The sequence below is a fragment of the Cuculus canorus genome, chromosome Z (assembly GCF_017976375.1).
Source record: "Cuculus canorus isolate bCucCan1 chromosome Z, bCucCan1.pri, whole genome shotgun sequence".
Taxonomy (NCBI): domain Eukaryota; kingdom Metazoa; phylum Chordata; class Aves; order Cuculiformes; family Cuculidae; genus Cuculus; species Cuculus canorus.
Window position 1 is genome coordinate 54,572,417 of NC_071441.1, and position 26,016 is coordinate 54,598,432.

The following is a 26,016-nucleotide window of genomic DNA, read 5'->3' on the forward strand; positions in this document are numbered from 1 at the left end:
CCTTCCTCCCCGCCCACTTCCGTCTCTCCCACCAATCGGAGCCGCGCGCGTCCGCAGCCGCCAGTCGCGGCGGAAGCCCCGCCCCCTGCCTCCCCAGAACGCGCTTCAGCACCGCCTCCGCCTGCCGGAAGTGTGATGTGGCCGCGAGTGGGTCGCCATGGTAAGCGCGGGGTGGCTGGTGGGCGGGGGGGCACCTGCTCCGCTCCAGCTCCAGCCCCGGCCCCGGCCGAGGAATCAATGCTCAGAGGCGCTTACTGGGCCTTCCAGTGCCCCGGGGCCCCTCGTGTCTCGCCTGGGCCCTTGAGCCCTTCAGAGGTCCTCGCCCCGCCGTGGAGCGGTGAGCACGGCGCCGTCCCAGCCTTGCCGCGAGGCCCAGGTGGGCGGCTGGCCTGGCAGTAACGCAGATCGGGAGTGTCTGCGCCCCTGACCTTTTCCTGCCCCAGCCTGGGAAGTGCCCCCCGACACCGGCCTAGGCCAGGTTCTCCGCCAGGCAGCAGCCGTGGCTCTGGCCAGCGATGCCTTGTGTGTCAGGATAGAGTTTCTGTCTCCCCTGATGTTCCGGTTTATTGGCTGAGCTGTTTGGTGTCTTATTTCATGAGCCGTGAGCTGAGATCTGATGTTTTTCTGGTCTTTTCTCCCCAGTAACAAGTGGTAGGATGAAACGAAACGGCCTCTAGTCTTGCGGTTTAGATTGGGAGGTTTACATTGAAAATGAGAAAAAACAAATCTTTACTGAGATGGGGGTGAAACACTGCAGCAGGCTGCCTGGAGAAGTGGTGAAGTCCCTACCCTTAGAGGTCTTAAAAAAAAATATGTAGATGTGACACTAAAGGACACAGCTTAGTAGACAGAGTGGTGTTGGGCTGATGGTTGGACTTACTGATGTTAGAGGTCTTTTCCAACCTTTATAATTCTATGATGATGGCTGCTGTTCTCACTTTTTATGAGTAGCATTGAAAGCCCAGGACCACTTTCAGCGTATATAGAGTTTACCTAGAGGGTTATTGGTGTTGCCATTTATGTTTTCTTCAGCTTCTGTGGTTTTGGTCTCATTCTACATACAGAGAATATAAATGAAGGATTTGTATTTGGGTTAGCTAGGCTGTACTGTGAAATGGTCTTCCTCAACTAAAATGAAGGTCATGATACAAGTGGTGCAGGTAAGTAATCTTATAAATTGAAAGGAATAGCAAAGAGAGGAAGAAGTTTCCCTGTACAAATAAAGTTTTGTACGTAACACTTACAGAAGACTTACAGAGTGGTTTGTGTTGGAAGGGGCCTTGAAGGTCATCCAGCTTCAACCCTCTGCCTTCGGTAGGAACACCTTCCACTAGATGAGGTTGCTCAAACCCTCATGTATCCTGGGCCAGATGGTTTATCCATCATCAGTAGTATGTACTGTACAACTTCCACTGAATCTTTTTGTACTCTTCATGTATTTATTGAAAGATTACTATCTCTTGAAGCTTCTTATGGTTCAGTTCAAAAATGTTCCTAGGCTCCAGATATTGTCACTAGCAGGAAATTGCTGTAAGTTGCTCACCTGAGCATTCCTTGGCATATCTTTTAGATGAACCTGTTCTACTTTGTGGCTTCTAGCAGTGAACAAAGGATTTTCATGATAAGAGGCATAAATTATCTCAGAAGATCTAAAACACACGTACAGAACACGAGACAAAAGAAAAGTAAAGCCTTCACCTTTAATCAGAGCCTTGAAAAGGCTGATAGTATTGAAGTGCAACACCACCTTGCTATTCTTCATAGTACTTAAAAGGATTTGAGATTCTAAAAAAAGGCAGGAGGACTTTGATCAGTGAGACATTTACGTTGCTTGGTTTAGCACTGAAATATAACACTATATCTAACAAAAATATTATGGCAAGCATGCAAGATCTTGTGAGAAGGTTTATACTCCACTTGTCCATGTTGCTTGTTAGAGGTTGCTCTCTGTGCTTCAAGGAACCTGAAATAAGGTAGAATCTTTTAATGAGATTTTGCTTGTGATTTTATGTCAAAAGAGGCAAAAATAAGATTCTTCATTCTTGTGTTGTTTGAATTTCCTTAGTGAAAACAATAGCGCTTGTACCATATCCAGGATTTGGATTGTCCATAACGCTACCTCTGGGGTCATGGTGGTTTAGGAAAAAAGTTACTGTTTTGTGGGATTACCAGTTATGAGCTGTAGTTAACAGCACTTCCTTTTGAGCTCACCCTTGACCATGGAACAAGAAATAGCTGTTCTGTGTATTGTCAAATGGAAGAGAGTATACCTATCACTCCAATTTGTTTGCTTCCTCCGAAGAAAATGGCCTGCAACTGTGGTAAGCCATTAGTAATAGAATAATTTTTGGAGCATAGTTTCCAAAGGACTTTATTTACACCTTGGAACTTCCCATCCCATTGTCTCCCAGGCTCTTTACCGCATCCTTAGTAAGTAAGTCAAAACTTGTGCAGGGTGACCAGGCAATTGCTGCCAAACAGAATATGTATAAACTGGCTTCTACCTGTCTTTTCTCTATGTGAAAGCTGAGCTTAGGTTTATCTGTTCCCTGCCAGTTTATTTTAAAACAGTTTTGAAAGGGGGTAGATGCTGCTCAATGGATTAAAAGGTTATTGAAACTGGAGGGGATGCAGTATACTGACACAGCTGCTTCATTTATTTAGAAGCAGAAAATGTGTTGTTTACTGACTATTACAAGTCATTGTGTCAGTTTATCCTGTCAAGTTTTGACATTTCTACATCAAAACTCAACAAAACTTTTCTTGTGGGGGTTGAAGAAATTTGCCACACAGATCTGATGTGGTGGGTGGAAAGAGAGAAGGAGCCTAAAGTAACTTTACATTAAAAGTAGAGACAGTGAATTCCTCACACACAAGTGAAGTGTTCTTCACTTTATGCTGTAGGAGAAACACGCAGTTGCTGCCAAATACAAGCACAGGTACAAAAACTGAAAACGGTAGTAGCTATATAGGTATACATGCTGGGCTGTTTTGTGTCTCTAACTGCAATTTGATGGTGAACAAAATAAAGAATGGCAGAAAAATTCACAAAGATAGCTTCTTTCCCTTCACTCTCTGTTTAGAACTCACCTCGAGCCCCACATTACTGCTCAGAAATTGATTTGGGAAATTTCCATGAGGACAAACATTTCTGTCACAAGCTTTGTTGCTGTTGTAGAATGGTGTTTATAGAAGGCAGGAGAATAGCTCATATAACCATTTGTAAAAACATTCATTAGTAAATATTGATCCAAAGCAAGCTCTCAGATATAAACATACCAGCATCTGAGACACCGTTCTGCAGAAGAGCTTTCAGGAGTCTTTCAAGTACAAAATTTTATGTCTGGCTTATTCAAAGTTAGAAGAAGGAATCAATTCTGATTCAAATTTGCAAAGAGCTTTCTATTTTATCATGGCCTGAAGATAGCTAGGGTTAAAAATATCTCCTAGTTAATTTTACAGCCTTACAGTGTCATTAATCTATAGAAATATGCATCTCTTTGTATTGTGAATTTATTTTGGGATAATGATGGACATCTCTTTGCATGTCAGTATTGTAATGCCATCAGGCATTGAATTTTTTTAATAAGCAGTTAAGAATTTCAGGGACTTACAGCTGCAGTAGCAGATTTTTCATCTGATAAAGCCTTTGCTAATCTTGATTTTGCTGGGAATCTTAAGGATTTTAGTCTTTCACCAAAGCTGTAATGCAGTAAAATGCTAGAACTTCCTTTGCCACCAATCATGCAACAATTGACTGGAGTCTCAGCAGTCAGTATTGGTTGACCCCCATGACAGCTCTGGCATGCCAGTAGCAGTAGAAGCAAACACTGCTAATTGAGGAGAAATCACGTATGCTTTCCATGTACTTTCCTTCTGTCAGAAAACTGAAAAGCAAAGAGAAAAGTAGAAATAGCAGACACAGTGTGACTAAGTGGAGAAGGTGAAGTGTGTTGTTTACTTTACTACAAAAGTACTAGTGCTTAATAGGTCTCATACTATGTGTACCCACACCTGTAAATAGCAGGGCTGCTGTGGAGTAAGCATATTGTGAATTACTGCTGGAAGTGTTAAGCATGGGTGCTTCTGTATTAGTTTTTGGGAAGGTGTGAAACTATATCAGCAGCTTTTGCTTCTGTAATGACGGAACAGAAGAAACTTCTGCCGTTACAAGATGAATCTCTTGATCTGATTTAGGAAGGGAAGGATGCAATAGGTCTACTTCTAGAGATTTTACCATGTACTTGAACAGTCCAGGAATGATACCAGTTTTGAAAAAAACATTTCTTTGCTGAGTGCTGAGCAGTTCTTGCTAAACATGCTGAACATTTAATAGCATTCAGTCTGCTATTAAACATCTTAATTTTATTCAGCAGTAGCAGCAGAAGGGGGGATCACACTTTTGCCACAGGCCATGTAAAATTATTAATGGGCTGATTATCCATTGTGGATTTTCCTCTCATGGTCCAAACTCTAACTTGAACAAAAAAGAAAGTTGTCATGAAATAGTCAATGTGACATTTTAATTTCCATGATTCGCTGCACCACTGGACTCTCTTTTAGTGGAATACTCTATCTACTCGGTGCTTACTCAAAAAGTTCAAATTTGAAACTGTTGTCTCAGCATAGGGGCAAAGAAGAAGTTCAAGTGAGCATGGAATGTCAGTTTTGGGGCCTCAAGGTGTCCTTTCAGTGTTAGTCTGTGGATCTGAATTGCAGTTAAAAGCTGTATTAAAGTCAAGAGAGCTTTTGCAGGAGAGTACAACTGTTTCCATCTGTTAATTCATTCCCTAATTGTTTAAAGAGATCAGTTATACTTTAAACAGATGTGTTAGTCTTCAGTTGTCTGAGGAGTGTACATGTTAGTTCCTATGTGCTGTCCTAGGCATTTTAATTAGACAACATACTTAACAAATGTCTAAAGGAGGGATTCCCTGTTGCTGTAATTGAGCTGTAGCCTAAATTGTATGAGTACAAAAAATGTGTGGTTTAGACAGAATTTTTAATGTTACGGACAGAAATGTGGATAAGCGTTAACTATTTTACTAAAATCCTTGGAGACTAAATACTGGGGTGAATGTGTAGACAACTTAAAGTAGAAAACCTTGTTCATATTGGACCAACCAATTTTTTCAATATTATATTCCTAGATTTAGATTTAGACTGCGGAAATAAGAATTGTGGTACCTAGTAGGAACCTTAAATACTAAGCATTTCGTCTTCCAGCTTTTTAAGGACCTCTTCATTAAAATTTCAGATACATTCATTTCACTTCTCTGTGATGGGGTTTGCAGCCCACATTGCTATTTTAGCGTAGGCTTTTACATTTTTATCAGTTCTTGTGTAATCGCAGTTTAACTGTAGTGTAATAAGCTCTTGCTCACATTTTAATATGAGAAAGGCAGCTAAACAATTGAATGTTGGCGTTTGCTTCTTTGGTTCCAGACAACATAGTCATCCATCAATTTCATAATATTGAGGAGGATAAAAGAAAATAAAACTACTTTAGAAAAACTCTGTATGTTGCAGCATATTATGCAAATGCAGTTATCATGTCTGTAGAATATTCTGTTAATTTATCTGTGCTTCCTCACATAAATTGGTTGATATAATAGTAATTGTGGGGCAAAGTTTAGCAATTTGCTGAAGCTGGGGTGGCCTCTTTTTTTTTTTTTTTTATACCACACACAGATGAAATCATGGTCACATTGCTATCAGAGATGGAGTAATCATTTTGTAAATACGTAAAGTCTAGGGAAGATTAACCTTGAATTTCAGTGTCGAATCTGTTGAGATAAACTGGGAAAGCTTTCTACCAACCCCTGGGGACAATAGTATTCTCCTCCTGAATGTTTTCCCCCTGCCTAGAAACCACCTAGTCTCAGGTGGTTTCCTTTTTAAATCATCAGGATTCCTTTTTGAATGAGAGTATATGAGGCAAGAGAAAATTCAGTGCATCCTTCGGTGGCACATATAGTTGCATTAAAATTTACAGTGTAATTTATTATAGGACAGCCCAAGGCTGCATCATTAGGTGGTTCATAGTTCTGTGGTGCTGTCTGCAGACATATGAAACAAAACAGTATCTGAATCAGAAAATATTAGAGAGATGGAGTAAATAAGTTATAAAGAGGTAAATATTATATGAAATCTTGGCGATGACTGTTATTTTCATTGTAGAAAGTTTAGAATCAGTGCATCTGGTATGGATATATATCCTGATGCAAAACACACATTTCCCAGTGATCACTAAAAATTTAGGTAATTGTCTGAGTGTACCCTTCCTTTCAGCACATTAAATTAAATACTCTCATAAAATGCAAGAGTTGTTGGTAGCCAGAACTCTGAACTGCCTCTTCCCCCCCCCCCCCCCCTTCAAGGGTAGTAAATTTAATGCTAATTAAATTGTCTATAATCAGGTTGACAGGGGCTGTACAAGTGTTACGGCCCATTAGGATTCCCTTTCTCAGCCACATATGACTTTTCACTCTCAACCAACACCTTCTGAAGTATATTAGGCACTTAAGTACTACTACATCCACAAGCTTCTCCTTCCCTTTCTCCTCCCCCCAGAAAAAGGAGCTGTTGCACCATCTCCTGCTCCTGTGTTGTGGCAGAGTGATGCTACCCTCCAGGGGCATTTTCCAGGGGAAACTAGAGTCTGTTTCTTTCCTTGTCATGTGCCCCAGTGTCCTCTGCGGACATCTGTGATCTTCAGATGACGGTAGGAATACATTCAAATGTCTCATAACTGTAACATCTGTCTTCTAACTACTATGTATTCACATCAGTATTTCTAATATATACCACCATTGCTAACATGAATACAAGAAGACTTTTAAAGATCATTCATACTTTACTATGATATGGTGAACTATTTTTAACAAGCTACAATATGATCAGGGAAATAATATTGAGACTCTTTTAAGGTTAATTTTGTGAGGGATTTAAAAGAACATTTGGGTGTGTAGGTCTCACAGTAAAAATCTGTGCTCTTAAATTTCTAAAGGCTTATGAAAAAAAAAAAAAAAGGTTTTTGCAAGTTCTGCTGAATATAGTACCTCCTTAGTGCTGGTGGTGACACAATAGTGCTCCACAACTGTCTGGAGAGAGCACACAGGAGAGGGAAGAGGGCAGGAAAGTTTAATTACCTAAGTAACACAGCATGTATCTACTAAGATATTTCCACCATGTCAGAAATGCACATGTAGAAGATCATCATATATGATTAAAGCCATAGCTTACACCATGTAAAACAAGAATAAAGCACCAGTGCTGATTCTTTCTCATTTGCAGTCTGTGTCTGGGGAAGTTATTTTTCTTTTCACTGTTATGTGAACACAGTCTAAAAGATAGAATCAATTTCTCCATGTGCTGAAATGTCTTAATAATGGGAGTGAGGCTCTCAAAATCTACAGTAAGCCAGACAACACATTCAAAAAATTCCAGTTAGTTACTTTTGGATCAGAGGCACCTTGTTTAACCAACTGAACTGCAACTCACCTACACTATAACATTTTCCAAATAGCTTGGTATGTGAATACATTGGTTTTTACAAGGATTCCAAGTAATGTATGACTCTTATAGCAGCTTTTCATTACATCAGTTCAAGCAGCTGGATGTAAATTACCCTTTTCTGTGAATTCACCTGGGCCACAAGAATTACTTCATACTTCAGAAATTTTCATTTCCAGTTTAAAATTGTAAACTAATTTTAAAATATTCCTGTCTTTTTAAAGTGACTGTGTAGATAAGTGTGTAATTCAAAAGACATTTCAGGGGAATGGCATCTGTAATTACAGCAATGCTCTATTGCTGCAAATGTGGAGAAACACGTGAAGAGCTCAACAAAGAGCAATTATGTGCTGCCCCTATTGATTGACTAATCACACATTTCATGAGTATATGTTTACAGTCCCTGCTTAAGAGGAAGCAAGTGTGTCAGTCTGCCATTTTGGTATGTTGAACTACCCGATACCACCAGCCTCCTTGGGAAGCAGCTGCAGGAGAAAGCTTGCAGGAATTCATGGGAACTAAGCTCTGGCAGGCATTGCATTTTGAGACATTGAGAGCAGCTGTGTCTCCCAGTAGACTGATCAAATTAATCAATTGATAGGGAGTATCTGGCTTTGCTGAGAGGCAGCCAGTCCTGGATCTAGCCCTGCAGTGATCTTAGACCTGCAGGAGCCGGGAGACACTGCCTGTCGTAGATTGTAAGAGTTGTCTCTACAGGGCAATTGAGAATTTCCTGGTTTCTGAAGTTGGCAAAATCTTGTGGCTAGTACAAACACAAGGATGTGCTGATAATGATGGCAGTATTTTGTCCTTTGTGAATAATCTGTCCATTATTTATGATGCAGTGGAACAGAAATGATGACTCAGCTAGCTGAGCTAAAATGTCAAACAAAACATTATTTAGCCAATGCTGTGACTTGGTAGAAAAGCAGGTAGCCTTACCTTGAGAACCTGAGGGCTGGCGTTGGGTGTTGGATCACTGCTCCACTGGTGTACTGCACTGTGTCCATGTTCTCACTCATCACAGAAAACTTTCTGCATGTCGCCTGCTGCGTGTAGTTGCCATTTATGCTTTTATCATTCTTCACTGCCTACCTTCTCTCTTATAATCGCTTTTTTACCCTGTCTATTTTTTGGTTTTCGGGCTGTTGTCATAGAAATAGCATGAGGAATGAAGGAACTGGCTTGGGAGTTTTACTCCTGGAGAAGGATAGCTGATGCAGGAAGGTTCCTGCTTCAGGTGGAAGTAAAGGGGAGAGTAGCACACCCAATGGCTAATGCTGCATTTGTGTGCATGCCCTCCAGAATGCTGAAATCCCTCACACAGGCTATGGAGGCAGGGTTGTTCAGCTGTTCCTTCAGCGTCTCTGTGCCGTTCCTTCTAAATTGGTAGCTCCCCAACCACAGGTGGCCTATTGGACCCCATAAACTTAGACATTTAAATTAGTTTGTGTATCTAGCCCTGTCTAGTGCATGTATTTAGGGCTAGCAGTTGCATATATGTTCTGATCCTACTTTGTATGTTTCACGGAGACCTCTGTGTGAGCTAAGGATGTTTTTTTCCTCTTGCAAGCTTTTAGATCTCAATATTATTCAGAAGGGTTTTGAATGTTTCAATGGCTTTGCTCCTACTAGAGCTTCTTAATTTTATCTCTTAACTTGCAGTTAATTCATTGCTGAACTGAAATACTGTTGTTTTCTTTTATAATTCTCCTTAACTAAAGAAATTTGTTTAGAGGAGCTTCAAAACATTAGAATTTTGTGACACAGGAAGAAAGGGCACATAGATCAACAGCTGGGCTGGATTGATGATTGGACTCAATGACCTTAAAGATCTCTTCGGACTGAAACCATTCTATGATTCTATGGGACCTCTGATGTGCTCTTAAATCCCAGCAAGATCTGCTTGAGAAGAGAAACTGCAATGTAATACCCCTTCATAAGTGCTAACTATTTACACTTAATTAAATACCACTACTCAGCCCTCTAGGTTGAGCAGTATGAAAAACTATGAGCTATTTAAATGCAAATTTGTCAGAATGAAGAGTCAATTTATTGTATTTGCTTTGCCTTTTTTTTTTTTTTTTTTTTTTTTTTTTTGAGTTCAGGCTGAATAGGATTTGTAAATGAATGTAGGTGAGGAAAGAGAAAAATAAGGCTGTTTGAAGCAAGCAGTTGCCTAGTATACTACCTGGTGCTTTTAAATTTACTAGAATGTAAGTTGAGACATGCTAAGTTAAAAAAAAAAAAAACCACAACCAAAACCAGTAAACCTGCAGCTCCATGCTTCATGCAGCTGGATTATTTTCACATTGTAAAATGAATCTAAGTCTCAGATTTGGGAGTCATTATTTGAAGCCATGGATCACAAGGACTAGAAGGCAAATAATGCTACTAAAAAAATCCAGTGAACCTGTTGGAAAAAAAGTATATATTGCTCACGTATAGTTTATTGGAATAGCAATGTGTGGCACTTGCTGGAAATCAGCATCAGCTGTCTTTCTTCCAGATTTTATACTTGGTTACTGAGGTACAGCAGTCCTTAAGTGAGTACCTTCTCTCCCCTTGTGTAATTTTATACTTCTGGAAAAGATTGATTCACATAAGCAACGGTTGCTTGTAAGTTAATGTTTAAAGAACATTTTGACCAAACAAGACTCAGGGCTTAGTTAAAAAGAAAAGGTAGTTAGATGCAATTGTTGCATGTTACTCATATTGTAGAATTTAGCAAATAGATATTTATCAGTTACTCAGGAATTGTTTCTTCTTACTGTGTGTAGGTAGATTTCTTATCAAACAATACAACTTGACTTCTCCATCCGAAGGCAGTTCCATCATTTGTCCATCATTTTCCATATAATCAGCACTTTTAAAAACATATTTATAGTAAAGATGTTTTAAATTTAAATAAAAAGGAGATTTGAAAATAAAACTAATCAGTTGTCTTTTCATAGTTCAGGTGGACTTAATTGTATGTATTTCTGTAAATCCATTGAATTTTGGATATAGTCTTCATGAAGTGGATTATTAACAATACTCCTACAAATTCTTGTTCTCTGTCCTGGCTGCCACTGGTTTACTTGTCAAATACTCTTCATCTCCAACTTCACCACCGCTACCATGCTCCATTGATACAAAAGGCAGTTATATGTATTCTTGATTGAGAAAGAACATCTCTTTTCTGTAACTTTTAGCCTGCTGCTAATGAGTTTCCACAAACTGGCTTTCAAACGGGTGCGTGGGGGCAAAAATGGTAAGGTTACCATTTTGCCTGCTGTTTCTTTTCGCTGCTTGGGATGGATTGAGAAGAAAACACTGTGTTCTTCCACTGTTGTGTGCCATGGACTGTTAAATGGCTCACTGGCATTGTAGGTTTAATTTTTGTTTTTAATGGGTATTGTCTAGGGGATCGCCTATTTTCTCCACCTCATGCAGTGAGGGAAGTTTTGTACTGTGTAAACATAATTTTTCTTTTCTAATTTTCTTCCATAGTCTGCCATCTTCAACTTTCAGAGTCTACTGACCGTAATCTTGCTGCTTATATGTACCTGCGCCTATATCAGGTCCTTGGCTCCCAGCTTACTGGACAAAAATAAAACTGGGTATGTAGTCCAATCATTTTAAAAATATACAAGTTGTTTGGTTTTAACTGTAATGTTTTAGATTCTTCTAACAGTAAGTAATACTACAAATCCTAATTTGAAAAAATTCTCTCTTCTTTAAAGATGAAAGTCTTCATTTTGTACATTATAGTAGAGTGTAGTATGCTATTTGCAAGTACTTACATACAATTTTATAGCAAGAATTTATTAACTAACAAAGCAAACTGTTATTGCTTTATTATTTTCTAGATTTGCAGCTTTTTCATTAGGTGCTTATTAAAGATACAGAAATGGGAAGCAGAAATAAAACATTTCCCTACATGCAGCTGTTACTGTACTGATTTATTTTGGATTCCTAGGGTAGATAAGAAAGGGTGTTTTGGAGGTATGAGTTTAAAATTAAGCTTTAGCAATGATCTGTAACAAATACGAAATTTTAAATATTTTTTTAAAATAAGCAACAGTGTCCTTGTGTATGGTCTCTTTCAAGCATTGTTTTGTATTCTCCAAGATGAAGGAATTTGAAGAAGACTTTTTGACAGCTTCTGCAAAGTCTAATCTATTTTTTTTTCCTTTCATCACTCTAACTTCATCTCTCACTTTTATTCCTAAAACACGTGTTCCTAGGTGACCAAGGTTTTTTTTTCTCCTTTGTCTTCCATGTTCTCCCAGTGCTTAATGTTGTAGGGGTAGCAATGCTGCAAAAGCACAGAACCAAATTTGTGCCTCACTTAGGCTTTTAATACCCATTCACCTTTTGGCTTACCAGTTTTCTTTGTGCTACAAAGAATGTGACTTGGATGTTGGGTGCCATCAGCGACATGAAGACCTGTGATTTAAATACTTTGGTTTTAAAGTAACTGTTGGGCAGTTTTGACCAAGAAACCACAGAGGCTATCTGTAGTATTTTAGCAGTACTGTCACCTAAGTTTAAAACAAAGGAGATAATATTTTTAGAAGTAGGAAGTAATTCTATCTGATCATGTTCTAGGTGGAAAAAACACAGGATTTTGGATGGAGGGTGTTTGACGTGTCCACTTTTTCCATCAGATCATTTGCTGTTAATGTTTTTTTCCCTAAGTATCTTCTGTAACTTCTGCATTTAATTTTCAGAAAAACTGTCCAGTTTTAAGTAGATTCTTGTCGTCAAAAACCTTGAGTGCTTGTTTTCTGAAAATATTTGTTGTACCTAACCTCTGGAACTGCTGCTTTTTCACACAGGTTTTCTTTCAGCAGTGTAAGATACCCAGAGTGTGCTAGCACTTTTTTAAGTTTGCAGTTCAAACATGAGAGTGCTTATGTCCTTTCATATGAGGCCCTGAGGTTGCCACTGACACAAGAGATTTGTTTTGATAAAAGTAAAGATGGAAGGAAAAGATGACTTCATGAGAGACTGGGGGGGAGGGCATGAGAGGAATTTGGGTGTCTGCTAGTGGAAGATAACATAATAGTCAATGAAGTATACACAGTAAGAAGTAAGAATATTTATTTTACTGATTAAAATTTTAGTGCTGTTCTTGGCAAGGAGTATTTCCTTTAATCTGGAGCTACTCTGTTTATTCTTGAGGCAAATCTGTCTGGAGTACAATAGAACTCTCTTCGTAAAATGTTTCAAAGGGTGCTGACACAGTGGAGGAGATGGGCGTTTGATCTGTAGGTTTATATTTGTATAGATGTTGGATATACTATTTTGGTTTTGTCTTATATGTATATGCATGTAGACTACTTTGTACTGGAGAATAAAACATTGGCCTGGAAGCAGTGAAATTTGTTTTCTGCGTGGTAGATGTTTAGATGGGACTCATGCTGTTAAACCCCTGTCCCTCTCCACTAACGTATTCCATGCTCAAATGGAAATGTCTAGACATACTGGATAAAATCAATTCTAGTGATATTTCATTTTACCACAGAGATGATCTTACCTCAGTATTACTCATCCAAACTAATAGCATTGAAAAGTAGCAATAAAATATTAAAGTGACAGAAAGGAGAAATGTTGATTCTTATTCCCTGTATTTCTGATTAAGTGAGTGGTAACATTGGTGAAGATTTAAATCTGGTTATGGTAAGTAAATAAACATATTTCTGTTGGTTGAGAGGCTGTTGAAAGAGATATCACCCATCCTCATGACACTGTATTTCATCTCAATGACTACTGCCAACGTGTCTTTACCTACCACACCAAACAGAGTTTTAAACCTTCATTTTCCCTCACATCGTGAGTGTTTCCATGTGATTTGTCATGAGCAATAGTGTTTAAAGTTGAGAAAGCACGTGGAGATCTACTGTTTCATGCTAGAAGAAAATGTGTACCACGACATCATTCTCTCCTCCCTGATAACCAGAAAGATATCTTAGCTTGTATGCAGCAGAGATTTCCCTTGATTGTAGGGGTGCACTCCCTCCTGCAGTGGCAGTGGGGTTGTCCTGGTAAAGACATGGCAGCTGCATTTTGCAGCATTCCCAGTCTAGCAGCCTAAGTCTAAAGCCCAGTAGCCCTTTCCTGTCTTGCTGGTTTGCTTTTTTTTACATATTTTTTTTCTCCAGATAACCCAACATCTCTTTTATGATTGTTGCTTTTAACATTAACACTGAAAGCCAGGAATATGCAGCATCTTTTGCACATTTGACTTGTGGCTGCCAGAAAACAGCAGGTATGCCGGCCAGACTGGCATGTTTCACCTGCATCAAAACAAGGATCAAGATGAACATGAAGGGGAAAATAAGGAACAGTGCAATTACTTTGATTAGTTGCTTCAGGAGGAATTATTTTGGAGCAGATTCGTTCAAGGCAGCATAGTTCCTGTAATAATAAAACAGGTTTGGACTTGAAGAGGTGCACATTGTGTACCTGACATAAGCAGTAATGGAAAAATTTGGGAGAGTAGAAGGCCAGCACAGGCTTTTCTTTCAGTGTGAGCTCCCTAGTTCATTCAGGCACTGTGATTATAGCTATTTAAAGGTCCAGATTTTATTTTTCTTCTGCTCAGCAGCAAACTGTGAGGACAAACAAATGTACTGATCTGTTCCAATAGCAGCACAAGACTCCTAAAAAGATGCTAATGTTGGAAGGCTTGCCAGTCCTCATGTCAGTAGTGACTTCAGGTTCAAAATTGTTAACTGCAGTGAGGGTAGCTGGTGAAACCTGTATTCTAACTGTTTTGTACCTCCCACATCAGAAAGGCAAATGCGTATTTTCAGCAAGAAGGGGAGCTTGTAGGACTAGGAAAAATGTACAGTATTTCCATATTTGAGCATTGTTACACATAGTTGAAAAAAAACAGGGAAAGGCAAAGGAATACCTTGCTGAGATTGTGAGGCAAATTTGACAGATTTATAGACAGCCTGAAGGAGACAATATTCCTTTTCCCACATAAGATTCTTCAAATACGGATGCGAACAGGGTAGTAAAGTTTTATTTCTTTGAGTTCCTGGGCAACTTTTTGACAGATGGCAGTGTGACGTGCTGGGTTGTGGAAGTTTTTGTGTTAATTTTGAAGCATGCAATCTGTAAATCTTAATTTTAGTGCTAGCTTCAGAGTCCTAAGAGCCATCACAGTACTGTGGGGCTCTAATTTGCTGTATGAGATTTAGACATGAATGCCTTTTTACCTGCATGCATCTTCAAAAACTACATAAATATCTTCAGGTTATTTTACTGTGTGCCTTCTTAGCCTGGAAAAGTGTAATGAGCTGCATGCAGGTATTGTGATTTCTTCTTGTGGACCTATATAAAGGCAGAAAAAAGAGAGCTTTGGCTGTGCATAAATACTTCTGTCTTGAGGTAAGGTGATCTAAAGCACAAGAAAAAAAGCTCTTCTAAAAAGGAAAATGCTGGAATGCTATTCACAATAAATTGGTCTGCAAGAAGTACATCGGTCAAAAAGCATTTCACTTTGAGTTTGAAAACTTCGTCGACTGCTGCGTCTTGGGACTTTTGGTTCAGAAATAAAGGGGAGCCTGCTAAAATGAAACAGGCACTGAAGCTGAAGTAAACTAAGACCGTTAAAAGAGGCTATAAAATATGAAGTAGTGCAGAAATTATCTTTTTAAAGGTCCAGGATATGCTGACTACTGGAGTGTGTAGGAGCAAGTGGCCCAAAGCTACCTATCTGCATTTAAGCAGGAAAAAGTAGGCTATTACTGGAGAACAAGGAAGGGGAAAGACAAATAATCAAACCATTGTGGGCATAGGTTCAGAGCACTATGAGAAAGCAGTTGGAGAACTACCATCACAGCAGGTAGCTGATACAACACCACAAATAGTGTAGGGTGAAGTTACTACTGATAAACATATCGGGAGAAGGAGGAAAAATAATTAAGCTTTTTTAGTCTATAAATCTATAAATAGACAATATAGTAGAACCCAGATGTTTTTGCTGCATTGCACCAGTCATACTATGAATGAGACCTTCCTGTAGAGAAGTTTTCAACACAGTTTGGACCAACATTTGAAAGGCTGAAAGCTGGCTTCTAGTTAAAATTGCTTCAGTATTTCTAACCCTCCTCCTTCTCAGATTCTAAAGTAGTCCCTGCTCACTTCCCTTGAGAAGTCTGTATGAGAGCATTTTAGTTTCCAAGAGAAATTACAAACTTGTGGTGTACATGCTTGTGCATCCCTTTGGATGTGCTCTGAATAGTTGAATCCTGCTTTTCTCCTTTGTTGTTTCACTTGTGAGAATTGATGTCCTGGGCAAGCAGCCTCAGAGAGATGTGAGCAAGGTAAACCTTGGTAAAAGAGTAAAAACAAGCCTGAAGAATTGTTTTGTTATTTATTTCGGTGCAAATATTCTACATCAAATTACAGTTAATAGTATGCTCTGTTAGAAAAGGCATTTTTATCCACTATGCCTAAGGGAAATAAAAAAAGGAGACTACAAAGCATTGCATTTATTGACATATTCAGGTTCATAATCTCTCATGTCTGCAGGAAAACTTCAAAATCTTAACAGAAAACTTTTCCCATGTACAGTGACATGGAGGCCTGTTGGTGTTTCCTACTCCAGTATTTTTGTAGTGCAGGTTTTTTTTTCTGTACATCATTTTCTGCCTGCAGTACTTCGATTTAGGACATAGAATTCTGATGAAATCTTTACATTTAGAACCCCAACAAAGTAAATGCATCTTTGGTTTTCTTGCATGCAAAAAATCTTGCTAGACTTAGAAAGAGCTTTGCCACTGCTTTAGTTCATTGCCTGACCCTTTGTGCAGGTGTCCGAATATTTCTGATGTCAAGAATAGTGTCAAATTGGCAAACTATGCTTTGTTTGGATTGCTTTGACATAGAAGAAAGAAGATCAGTTGACTTAAGTTATTTTATTAGACTAAGAGCTAATGAATTTTTTTATCTTTACAGACTATTGGGAATATTCTGGAAGTGCGCCAGGATTGGTAATTTTTTTTTCTTTTTTAAATCTTTAAGACGAGTGCTTTTTCTAGAGAATGTAGTATTTATTAGTATAATATTTCCATATAGCAATGAAACCCGTGCTCATGCATCATCTTTAAAAGTGCAGGTTTTACCTCCATGAAGTATGGGAGGCTGGGTGGGATATTGACTGTATTACTTTGCATCCTGGAAGCCTGCATTTTTCTAATGTCAATTCATACATGTCCTGTTATATTTGCAGAAATCTTTTGCATTTTTTACTACGTGAAATAAACAAGGACATACTTCTTATTAACATACAAAAGAATCAGTGATTCTTTATAAACTGCTGTCTGTTTGAAATTCTAATGGACTGCTGACAAAAGCCAGATATTTACCTTATAGCAATAAAACAATATGGAATTCATTATGCAGGAAGGATCTATTTAATCACAAATATCTTTTTTCTTTCCTTCCTTTAATTAGCTTCTGTGCACTTTTGAATTATGCAAAGCTGTTGGTGCCAAGTGGCATCTATATACAGGTTGATCAGCTCTATCTGATTTTAGACATTTTTCCCATAATATCGCAGTTCATTTTAATGTGAATATGCAACTGAAGTTCAGTTTTAGCATTAAGGTGTATCCAAGATTTTAAAAAAAATTACAAATCCATCGTCAAAACAGTGTCTTCAGTTTGCATTGTTAATGTGGAACAGAAAAGCTGAACTTGTAATTCTAGATCTTCCCACTTGTCATTTAACCTAAAGAAAAAATACATAGTTCCCATTTTTGGATTCTCAGGATCTGAAAGCAGCATGGCATGCATTTTTCAGTATGTTAAAAAGCATTGATGCCAAACCATCTTTTTTTTATGAAAACCTGTTGTTAAAATGATTGCCTGTATTGTGCTATTTAGACAATAGACATAGCAGAACTAATTTTAGTATTGTAATTGAAAGATACAGGCAAGATGGCAGCTGTCAGAAATTAATTTTGAGCTATGCCATCAAAAATAATTGCAGAAATAGAGCTTGCATTCTATTCAAGGTTAAAGAGAATACCTTACCTTAACATCTTCTATTCGGTAAATTAAGTGCAAGCATATTTTTTCTATTAGACATGCACGGCAAACAGCTTAAAAGAACTATTTAAAAAGAGTAACCAAGAGGTTTTACAAGGTCCCTGTCTACTTGATAAAGTTAACTGTATTTCATCTGGAATATCATCTTACCTTCCTGTCATGTAATAATATCAGCTTATTTGCATTTGCTGCATCCAAGGTAATGCATGCATTCTTGTGCCCCATGCTGAATTACTTCCTTTTCTCTTTTTAATGCAAAACCCTGATTTATTTTCAGCTTGCTTCTAGAGTTGTCCAATTTGACTTTCTTTAGACTGACAGATGAGCAAGTAGCATCTTAATGTTTCTCCTGAACATTTCCTTACATAACGTTGCCATAACCTGAGTATGGGAAATGGGTTTGACAGAGGCATTTAAAAACGAAAATGCCTACTGGCTTCCTTTACATTTAACTTGCCCAGTGTGTTTAAACAACCTTTCCACATGTACATAAGATTTTAATAACAAGCAAGTGTTACATATTTACAAAGTTGTGCAAAATGATGGTTAATCCTGCCACATGGTGATTTCTCTTCTAAGAAAATTAAGAGCAGGAAAGTATGTGAAACCCATGTTAAAATTGTAATACTGTAAACTGTAGGAGGTAGACTTACTGAAAAAAATATTTTAAACAGATGTGAAACTGCAGATATCAAGTCATTCAGTTATTTGAAGTTTAATTAAATATATGCCAGATCATTACATCTTGTAATGTCACTGTGGCAGGCACTCCTGCTTAAGGGACGTGTCACTACAAGTATTGTTTTTTTCCTTTGCTATGGAAAGTTTGTTGTATTTTAAGATCCTACTGATAAAAGAGACTTCTTTCCTGAGGATTACACCTTAATGCTAGATTTGGGAGCCTTGACAGTTTTTTTCCTTCATGTTTCTCTGAAAACTGCATCTCAGAAAAGATGGTTTGTAGTAAGACAGAGGACTTCGTTTAGCAAAAGGAAGCTAAACTTTGTTTGAAGCAAGCAGCTCCATCTCTGTCTTTATGCTTCTGAATTCTTAAAACCGAGAATCTTCTCACTTTAAAGAGTCATTGCTGTGCTAACACTTCCCGACAGTTCTGTAGGCTGGAATTAACTGTCCAGTTTAGGGGAGCCTCTGCCCTCCAGAGAGAATTCAGTGGATCCACAAGGAGTAATGCTTAAGTAGAAGAGTAAAAACACCTGGGTAATTAAATGGAAGAAGTGTCCGTGTAAATGGGTAGCAGTCTGATTAACATTACTAATATTCCCCTGATTGTATTACAGTTCCCTAATTAAGCTTAATTTTGTTTTTATCCCTTCTGTGGTGACAAAACACGTCTATAGCATTTTGTTCTGCACCAAGTGGGTAGGAATAGATCTTTCTCAATTGCCTTTGTAACCATTTGTGTCTGCTAATGGAGAAAGCTTAGCTTTCATCTGTGATCTGCCTTGGAACACCGTGACACTAATTCGAAAGAGTCAGCAATAGAGTTTTCTCTGCTTCTTCTGTGATCTGTTGAAAATTTTTATCACTAACCTGAAAATTTGTGGACCAGACCCTCTCCCCACGCTAACAATGTAATTTGTGTCTCAGGCAAGACAAAAAAGGCAAGCATCTGGCCACGTCTGGGCTGCTGTGAGCTACCCAGCCAGTTAGCTGGCTCCTGTATGATAACATGCTTAGAAGATGCACGCTGCATATGGCCAGACAGCATGGCTGGTGTTATGGCCAGACAGCATCAAGGTGTATCTCTTCTCTACTGATAGCGAACAGCTTTTGAGCAGCAATAGCCCTTAGCCAGAACTGGGAACACAGACAGTGAAAGACTAGGTGTCTTGATCAGCTTTCCACTGCCTGTCTCCTGACTCTCTTTGATACCAAGAGATAGCAGCAGTGTATTCTTTAAAATAAAAAAATCTTTTTCTGGAAAATGCATCTCAGAAAAGGTGATCTATAGTAAGATAGAAGTCCTTGCATTGACCTTTGCCTACAGCCTACACCTCCAACTCTCTCTTCATGTAGCAATGTATCCTATCCTACATCTTAGTTTCCCATTACCATGCATGTTCTTCCTCAATACACAACTGTAGCTGTGAATAGCAATTCTCAGTCTTGAAGTGTTGCGTGTTACTTTGCATGTGCAATAGGAGAATTGCCATGCTAGGCTACGAGCAGCCTAGATCTGTTCAGTCACGCCTGAATTTTTGTTCAGTTGGTTTTTTCTCCCTCTCTTCAGGTGAACGAAAGAGTCCCTATGTGGCAGCATGCTGTGTTGTGATGGCCTTCAGCATTCTGTTTGTACAATAGCAGCTGGAGAGTGTCCCCTACACCCTGCTACAAACAGCAAAACATGGAAGAACTTCTGGCAGGAAAAGATGGGAAAGTGTCATCAAGTCTGCTCTTGCACATTGGATAGCCTGTCTCTCCATGACAACCCCCCCACCCACAAGCAGACCATTGTGTACAGTGTTAAGTGATCATGAAGTCACTGACTCCAGACAATATGTACTTACTAATGTCAAGTCTGTACTGACTCTCCTGATGTATCTCTTGAAAGGGTGTCTGTTGTATATCTGAGTTTTAGGGGAACTTTTTTTACACCATGCAGTTGAAAAGGCTTTTATTTTTTGTTTGATAGACAAAAAATGATTTCATTAAATTTTATTTAATGAAACTTAAAAATGATAAATCTAGCAATAGCAATAAGACCACTCTTCAAAGAATAAAGAACATTGTGTATCTAAGATATGTTTATGGAAGTATTTTCAGTTCTTACTATCTGAACAATTCCTGTCATTTTGTGATATCTATACATGCATACTAAAAATATGTCCTCTAGTAGAAGTTACATTCAGCTTTTGTTCTTTAAACTTGTAATTGCTCAAATACTCTATCAATATCTTTGTTGTTCGTATGAATAAAGGCAGGGACCATAATTGTAGTAATGTCTGACTAGCTGCTGAGAAGGCACAGTTGTGGGATTTGATAACCTGGACTGCTCTGTGTAAAATATTGTGTGCACCTTCAGCAAGTTTGTGGGTGATACCAAGCTTAGTGGTGCAGTTGTCACACCAGGAAGACAGGGTGTCATCCAGAGGGACCTGGACAAGCTGGAGAAGCAGGCCCTGTGTGAACCTCATGAGGTTCAACAAGGGCAAGATCCTATACCTGTGTCAGGGCAATCCCTGTTTTCAGTACACCATGGGGCATGACGTGATTGAGAGCAGCCCTGCAGAGAAAGACTTGGGGGTGCTGGTCGATGAGAAGCTCGACGTAAGCTGGCATTGTGCACTCGCAGCCCAGAAGGCCAACCATGTCCTGGGTTGCATCAAAAGAAGCATGACCAGCAGGTCGAGGGAGGTGATTCTGCCCCTCTGCTCCTCTCTTGCAAGACCCGACCTGGAGTTCTGTGTCCAGTTCTGGAATCCCCAATATAAGCAGGATGTGGAACTGTTGGAATGGGCCCAGAGGAGGGCTACGAAGATGATGAGGAGGCTGGAGCACCTCTGTTATGAGGGCAGGCTGAGAGAGTTGGGTTTGTTCAGCCTGGAGAATAGAAGGCTCTGGGGAGCACTTACAGTGGCCTTGCAGTACCTGAAGGAGTGATACATGAAAGCTGGGGAGGGACTTTTTAGAAGGGCATGTAGTAATAGGATGAGGGAGAATGGGTATAAATTGGAAAGGGAAAGATTTTGTTTAGACATTAGGAAGAAATTCTTCACAATGAGGGTGGCATGGCAATGGTGCATGTTGCCCAGGGAAGTTGTGGATGCTCCATCCCTGGAAGTGTTCAAGGACAGGTTGGATGGGGCCTTGAGCAGCCTGGCCTAGTGGGAGGTGTCCCTGCCCATGGCAGGGGGTTAGAACTGGATGATTTTTAAGGACCTTCCAGCAACCATTCTATGATTCTATGATTTCTTAATGTTTAGAGATCTAGGTTTGTGGTAAATTATTCCTCAACTTTCTCAGTTTTGTGACAAAAAGATTCTACAGTCTCTTCTGCTAGTATTGCATGTAATAGAAGGTTGCTAAATCAGCCAAATGAATCCTTAGCTGCTTAGGAGTCTGTGGATGGGGAAGTTGTATGTCCAGTAACATTTTAATAAAGATTAAAGATAAAGCTGGAGAAGCAGGCCCTCTATGAAACTCATGAGGTTCAACAAGGCCAAGTGCAAGGTCCTATACCTGACTCAGGGCAATCCCCGTTTTCAGTACACCACAAGGGATGACGTGATTGAGAACAGCTCTGCAGAGAAGGACTTGGGGGTCCTGGTTGATGAGAAGCTCGACATGAGCCGGCAGTGTGTGCTCACAGCCCAGAAAGCTGACTGTGTCCTGGGCTGCATCAAAAGAAGCGTGGCCAGCAGGTCGAGGGAGATGATTCTGCCCCTCTATTCCTCTCTTGTGAGACCTCATCTGGACAGTTGTGTCCAGTTCTGAAATCCTCAATGTAAGAAGGATATGGAGCTGTTGGAACGGGTGCAGAAGATGGCTACAAGGATGATCAGAGGGCTGGAGCACCTTTCCTATAAGGACAGGCTGAGAGAGTTGGGTTTGTTCAGCCTGGAGAAGAGAAGGCTCAGAGGAGATCTTTTAGCGGCCTTCCAGTACTTGAAAGGGGCCTAAAGGAAAGCTGGAAAGGGGCTATTTGTAAAGGCTTGTGGGGTTAGGACCAGGGGGAGTGGGTATAAACTGGAGAGGGGCAGATTTAGACTGGACATTGGGAAGAATTTCTTCACTATGAGAGTGGTGAGGCACTGGAACAGGTTGCCCAGGGAAGTTGTGGCTGCCCAATCCCTGGAGGTGTTCAAGGCCAGGTCGGATGGGGCCTTGGGCAGCCTGACTTAGTGGGATGTCCTTGCCCATGGCAGGGGCATTGGAACAAGACGATCTTTAAGGTTCCTTCCAACCCTAACTATTCTATGATTCTGTGATTAGATTAGCTTTATGAATACTTGCCATTAGCATTTGTTTTATAGTTTTGTAGACTATAAGTAATCTAGTAATTTATTTTAATAATGTCTGACAGGTGTGTTTATATGAAGCAACATAGACTGCATATTGGCTGCATTTGAGAGAGTTGTCTGTCAGCAGTATTTTTGTTCTGAAAAAGTGTATGATCAGAATGAGCTAAGCTGGCAATAAAACACACTGAAAGGTACGTAACTGTTGTTCTTGTTTGAAAAACTTGCTTCATCGATCCAAATTACCTCGTATTTAGAAAGGAAGTGATTATTAGTTATTACCTTTGTGCTGTCATGTACCTGCATATCTAAATCACCATCAGAAGTACTTGTCCAAAACCCTTTTCTGAATACGGAAAAGTAGATTGCTCCAGTTTGGCCAAATAAATACCTCTGGCTATAAAGCAGGTTCAGAATACAAAGCTGTGTGATGATGACTATGCTGTGCACACATACAGGACTTCATCTGTGCAGGATATCTGGGGAGAGGCAAAATCTATTTCTGTAATATTAAATACGGATACTGCTGCAAACTGCATCAAAGCAACTCATTTCTGCATTTCAAAAGTGCCATTCCTAGACCAGAAGGAGGGAAATGCCTAAGGAGACTTGGGTTTTGACTGCCAGGTGTATACATGTTCAAAATAAGCAAAGAATCATCTGGTAACTTTATCTATTAAGCAATTATGTTCTAGTTTTTAATTTTTGTAGGACTTTATAACACATAGTAGTGTTTGTATAATGTTCACACATTTTCGATTCATCTAAAGCTACTATAGTTATCAGAATAATTTATATTAATGTTTTATTTTTAACTGTAACTGGGAATACTAGTGCAACAACCCAAGGAATTTTTTGATTCTGAGAATCCAAAAAGTATTGATATGAAGATACTGCGTTACAAAAGCTGTTCACAGCCTTTTGTCATTGCAGTTCAGACAGATAGGCCTCTTCCTACTTGTCATTTGTTGTCCAAACTTTAAAATTATTGCCTATACAGTAGTTCTTCGTGCTGTCCTAAATGCAGGTAACTGATGGATACATTGTATTTTGGGACTTTTTATTTGCAGCTCTTTGTGACATTTACAGGGTATTCATGGTCGACTAACTGCTTAACTGCTCAACAGATCTACATTGGCAGCAAAGCAAGTAACAGGTACCTTAGCATCTGCTGGCGATACGTAAGTTCAGCAGTAGTAGGTTGTGTGCGAGCATAAGAAATGATTGTAGGCAGAGGTAAGTGTCACGTTTGATGGGGCCACTCACCAGTTGCCTTTAGTAAAAGTGTCTGAAAACAGGATCTTTAACCTGGCAAGCTTCAGTTGTTTTAAAATGACTGCTTTGGGCAGGTGTTTGCCTCAGGATCTGAGTTGTTTTTCAAGATTTTAGCTTTGAAAAGTTTGATACTTCATCCCTTTTGCTAAGATATAAAGAAAATATTGTTTTCCCACTTTACAATCTTAAAGATATTTTGCTTTCTTTCCTGGCATTCTTTCATGTAAAAGAGACGTAAGAAACCAAGAATACCTTAACAAGGTAATAGTTTGACCAAGGTGTAAATCATGTGAGAAGGCAGAGGAAAGTATAACTCTGGGGACTCGCACTTGGTAAAGCTTTATCACAAATCTTTCTTAAACTATCAGTCTGAATTGTGTAAATTTCAATAAGGAATCAATAAATTATAGTAGACTTCTATCAGAAGAGTTGTCAAGAAAAATAATCTTTTCTTGTACTCAGTCTTTGCTGAGTCCTGGACTGAATAGAGAAAATGAAGTGCTTATTATCAAATTATTCAGGTACTAAATAAACCAAAGTGGTAGATACATGATTGTAGAATTTGAGATAAGCTGACAGAGTAGATAATGGCTATCACAAATGGCTGAAAAGACAGCAGCAGAAGTTCCTCTCTGAAATACAAGAGCTTACCATCACACCAAGCCTATACACCTAATCCTGGGTTTTGAAAGGTGTGCAGGGAGTGAGCGGAATAGTGATTAGATATGCTATAGTTGTGCCTACTATAGAAAAGTACTCCCTCATTGGGACTTCACCTTTTTATCTGAAAAACATAATGTATGGTGGCTCTAACATCTGGCAAGGTTCCCCATCTCTACTTGGTGCACACATTGCATGAAAGGTGACAGTAGCATAGGTTGTGGTTTTAAGTGCAGCTTGGAGGAGGAGTCCTATCTGGTTTTCTCCACTAATGGGAGAACAAGAATGCAGGATTATAGAAGAGCATTTTCTAGTAAGATATCTTACCTTGGATCAAGATTATACAACTTGAAAAATATGTGTTCTCCCTTCTACGAGTTGCATGAGCAAAAGGAAAGGTACAGACCGCACATTGCACCCTCAGCAAGTTTGCAGATGACACCAAGCTGAGTGGTACAGTTGTCACACCAGGAGAACAGGGTGTCATCCAGAGGGACCTGGACAAGCTGGAGGAGAAGGGCTGTGTGAACCTCATGAGGTTCAACAAGGCCGAGGACAAGGTCCTACGCCTGGGTCAGGGCAGTCTATGGTTTCAGTATAGGATGGGGGATGACGTAATTGAGAGCAGCCTTGCAGAGAAAGACTTAGGGGTGCTGGTTGATGAGAAGCTCAACATGAGCTGGCAATGTGCACTCACAGTCCAGAAGGCCAACCGTATCTGGGCTGCGTCAAAAGAAGCGTGGCCAGCAGGGAGAGGTGATTCTGCCCCTCTATTCCACTCTTTTGAGACCCCACCTGGAGTGTTGTGTCCCGTGCTGGAATCCTCAACATAATTAAGAAGGAGCTGTTGGAACGGGTCCAGAGGAGGGCTACAAAGATGATCAGAGCGCTGGAGCACCTTCCCTATGAGGACAGGCTTCGAGAGTTGGGTTTGTTCAGCCTGGAGAATAGAAGGCTCTGGGGAGACCTTGCAGTGGCCTTGCAGGATCAGAACGGGTGGTACAAGAAAGCTGGGGAGGGACTTTTTAGAAGGGCATGTAGTGATAGGATGAGGGGGAATGGCTTTAAATTGGAAGGGAAGGATTTTGTTTAGACATTAGGAAGATATTCTTCATTGTGAGAGTGGTGAGGCACTGGCACAGGTTGCCCAGGGAAATTGTGGATGCTCCATCCCTGTAAGTGTTCAAGGCCAGGTTGGATGGGGCCTTGAACAGCCTGATAGAGTGGGACATGTGGGATTGGAACTGGATGTTCTTTAAGGACCTTCCAACAACAATACAATTCTATGATTCTATGATCTTGTGTTTCATAGATGTGTTCTCTCTGTAGCAGTTTAGATTTGTGTTTGCAACTTATTAATGTATCTGAGCTTCCTTGTGGTTTGACGAGAATTACAGGCCAAATTAGAAGTCCATCTGCAAGCCCTTCCCGTTTCAGGCACTGACTGAACTGAGCTTTGTCTGCCACGGCTGTATGTTTATTGATTCCCTAAAGGTATATCAAGCTAAAATTTACTAAAAAGACACAAATTTGA

At 39.6% G+C, this 26,016-nt stretch overlaps 1 protein-coding gene across 2 annotated transcripts; it reads left to right on the forward strand.

Annotated features, from left to right (window-relative positions):
• Window positions 1-71: 71 nt before the first annotated feature.
• Window positions 72-26,016, forward strand: TMEM167A (transmembrane protein 167A). Of its 2 annotated transcripts, none has more exons than XM_054054308.1 (4): window positions 72-160; window positions 11,008-11,117; window positions 16,474-16,508; window positions 19,820-26,014. In XM_054054308.1, the coding sequence occupies exons 1-4, from the start codon at window positions 158-160 to the stop codon at window positions 19,888-19,890; spliced, it is 219 nt and encodes a 72-aa protein (XP_053910283.1). In that variant the 5' UTR covers window positions 72-157; the 3' UTR covers window positions 19,891-26,014. The 2 variants fall into 2 exon arrangements, with proteins under 2 accessions (XP_053910283.1, XP_053910282.1); XM_054054307.1 differs by lacking the exon at window positions 72-160 and adding an exon at window positions 6,604-6,724 and having other exon boundaries at window positions 19,820-26,016.

Bases quoted from the DNA above. Each gene is read 5' to 3' on its own strand.
- TMEM167A (XM_054054307.1), top strand. The intron at 11,118-16,473 runs GTATGTAGTCCA...TTATCTTTACAG, and splicing joins CTGGACAAAAATAAAACTGG to ACTATTGGGAATATTCTGGA. The intron at 16,509-19,819 runs GTAATTTTTTTT...CCCTCTCTTCAG, and splicing joins CTGGAAGTGCGCCAGGATTG to GTGAACGAAAGAGTCCCTAT.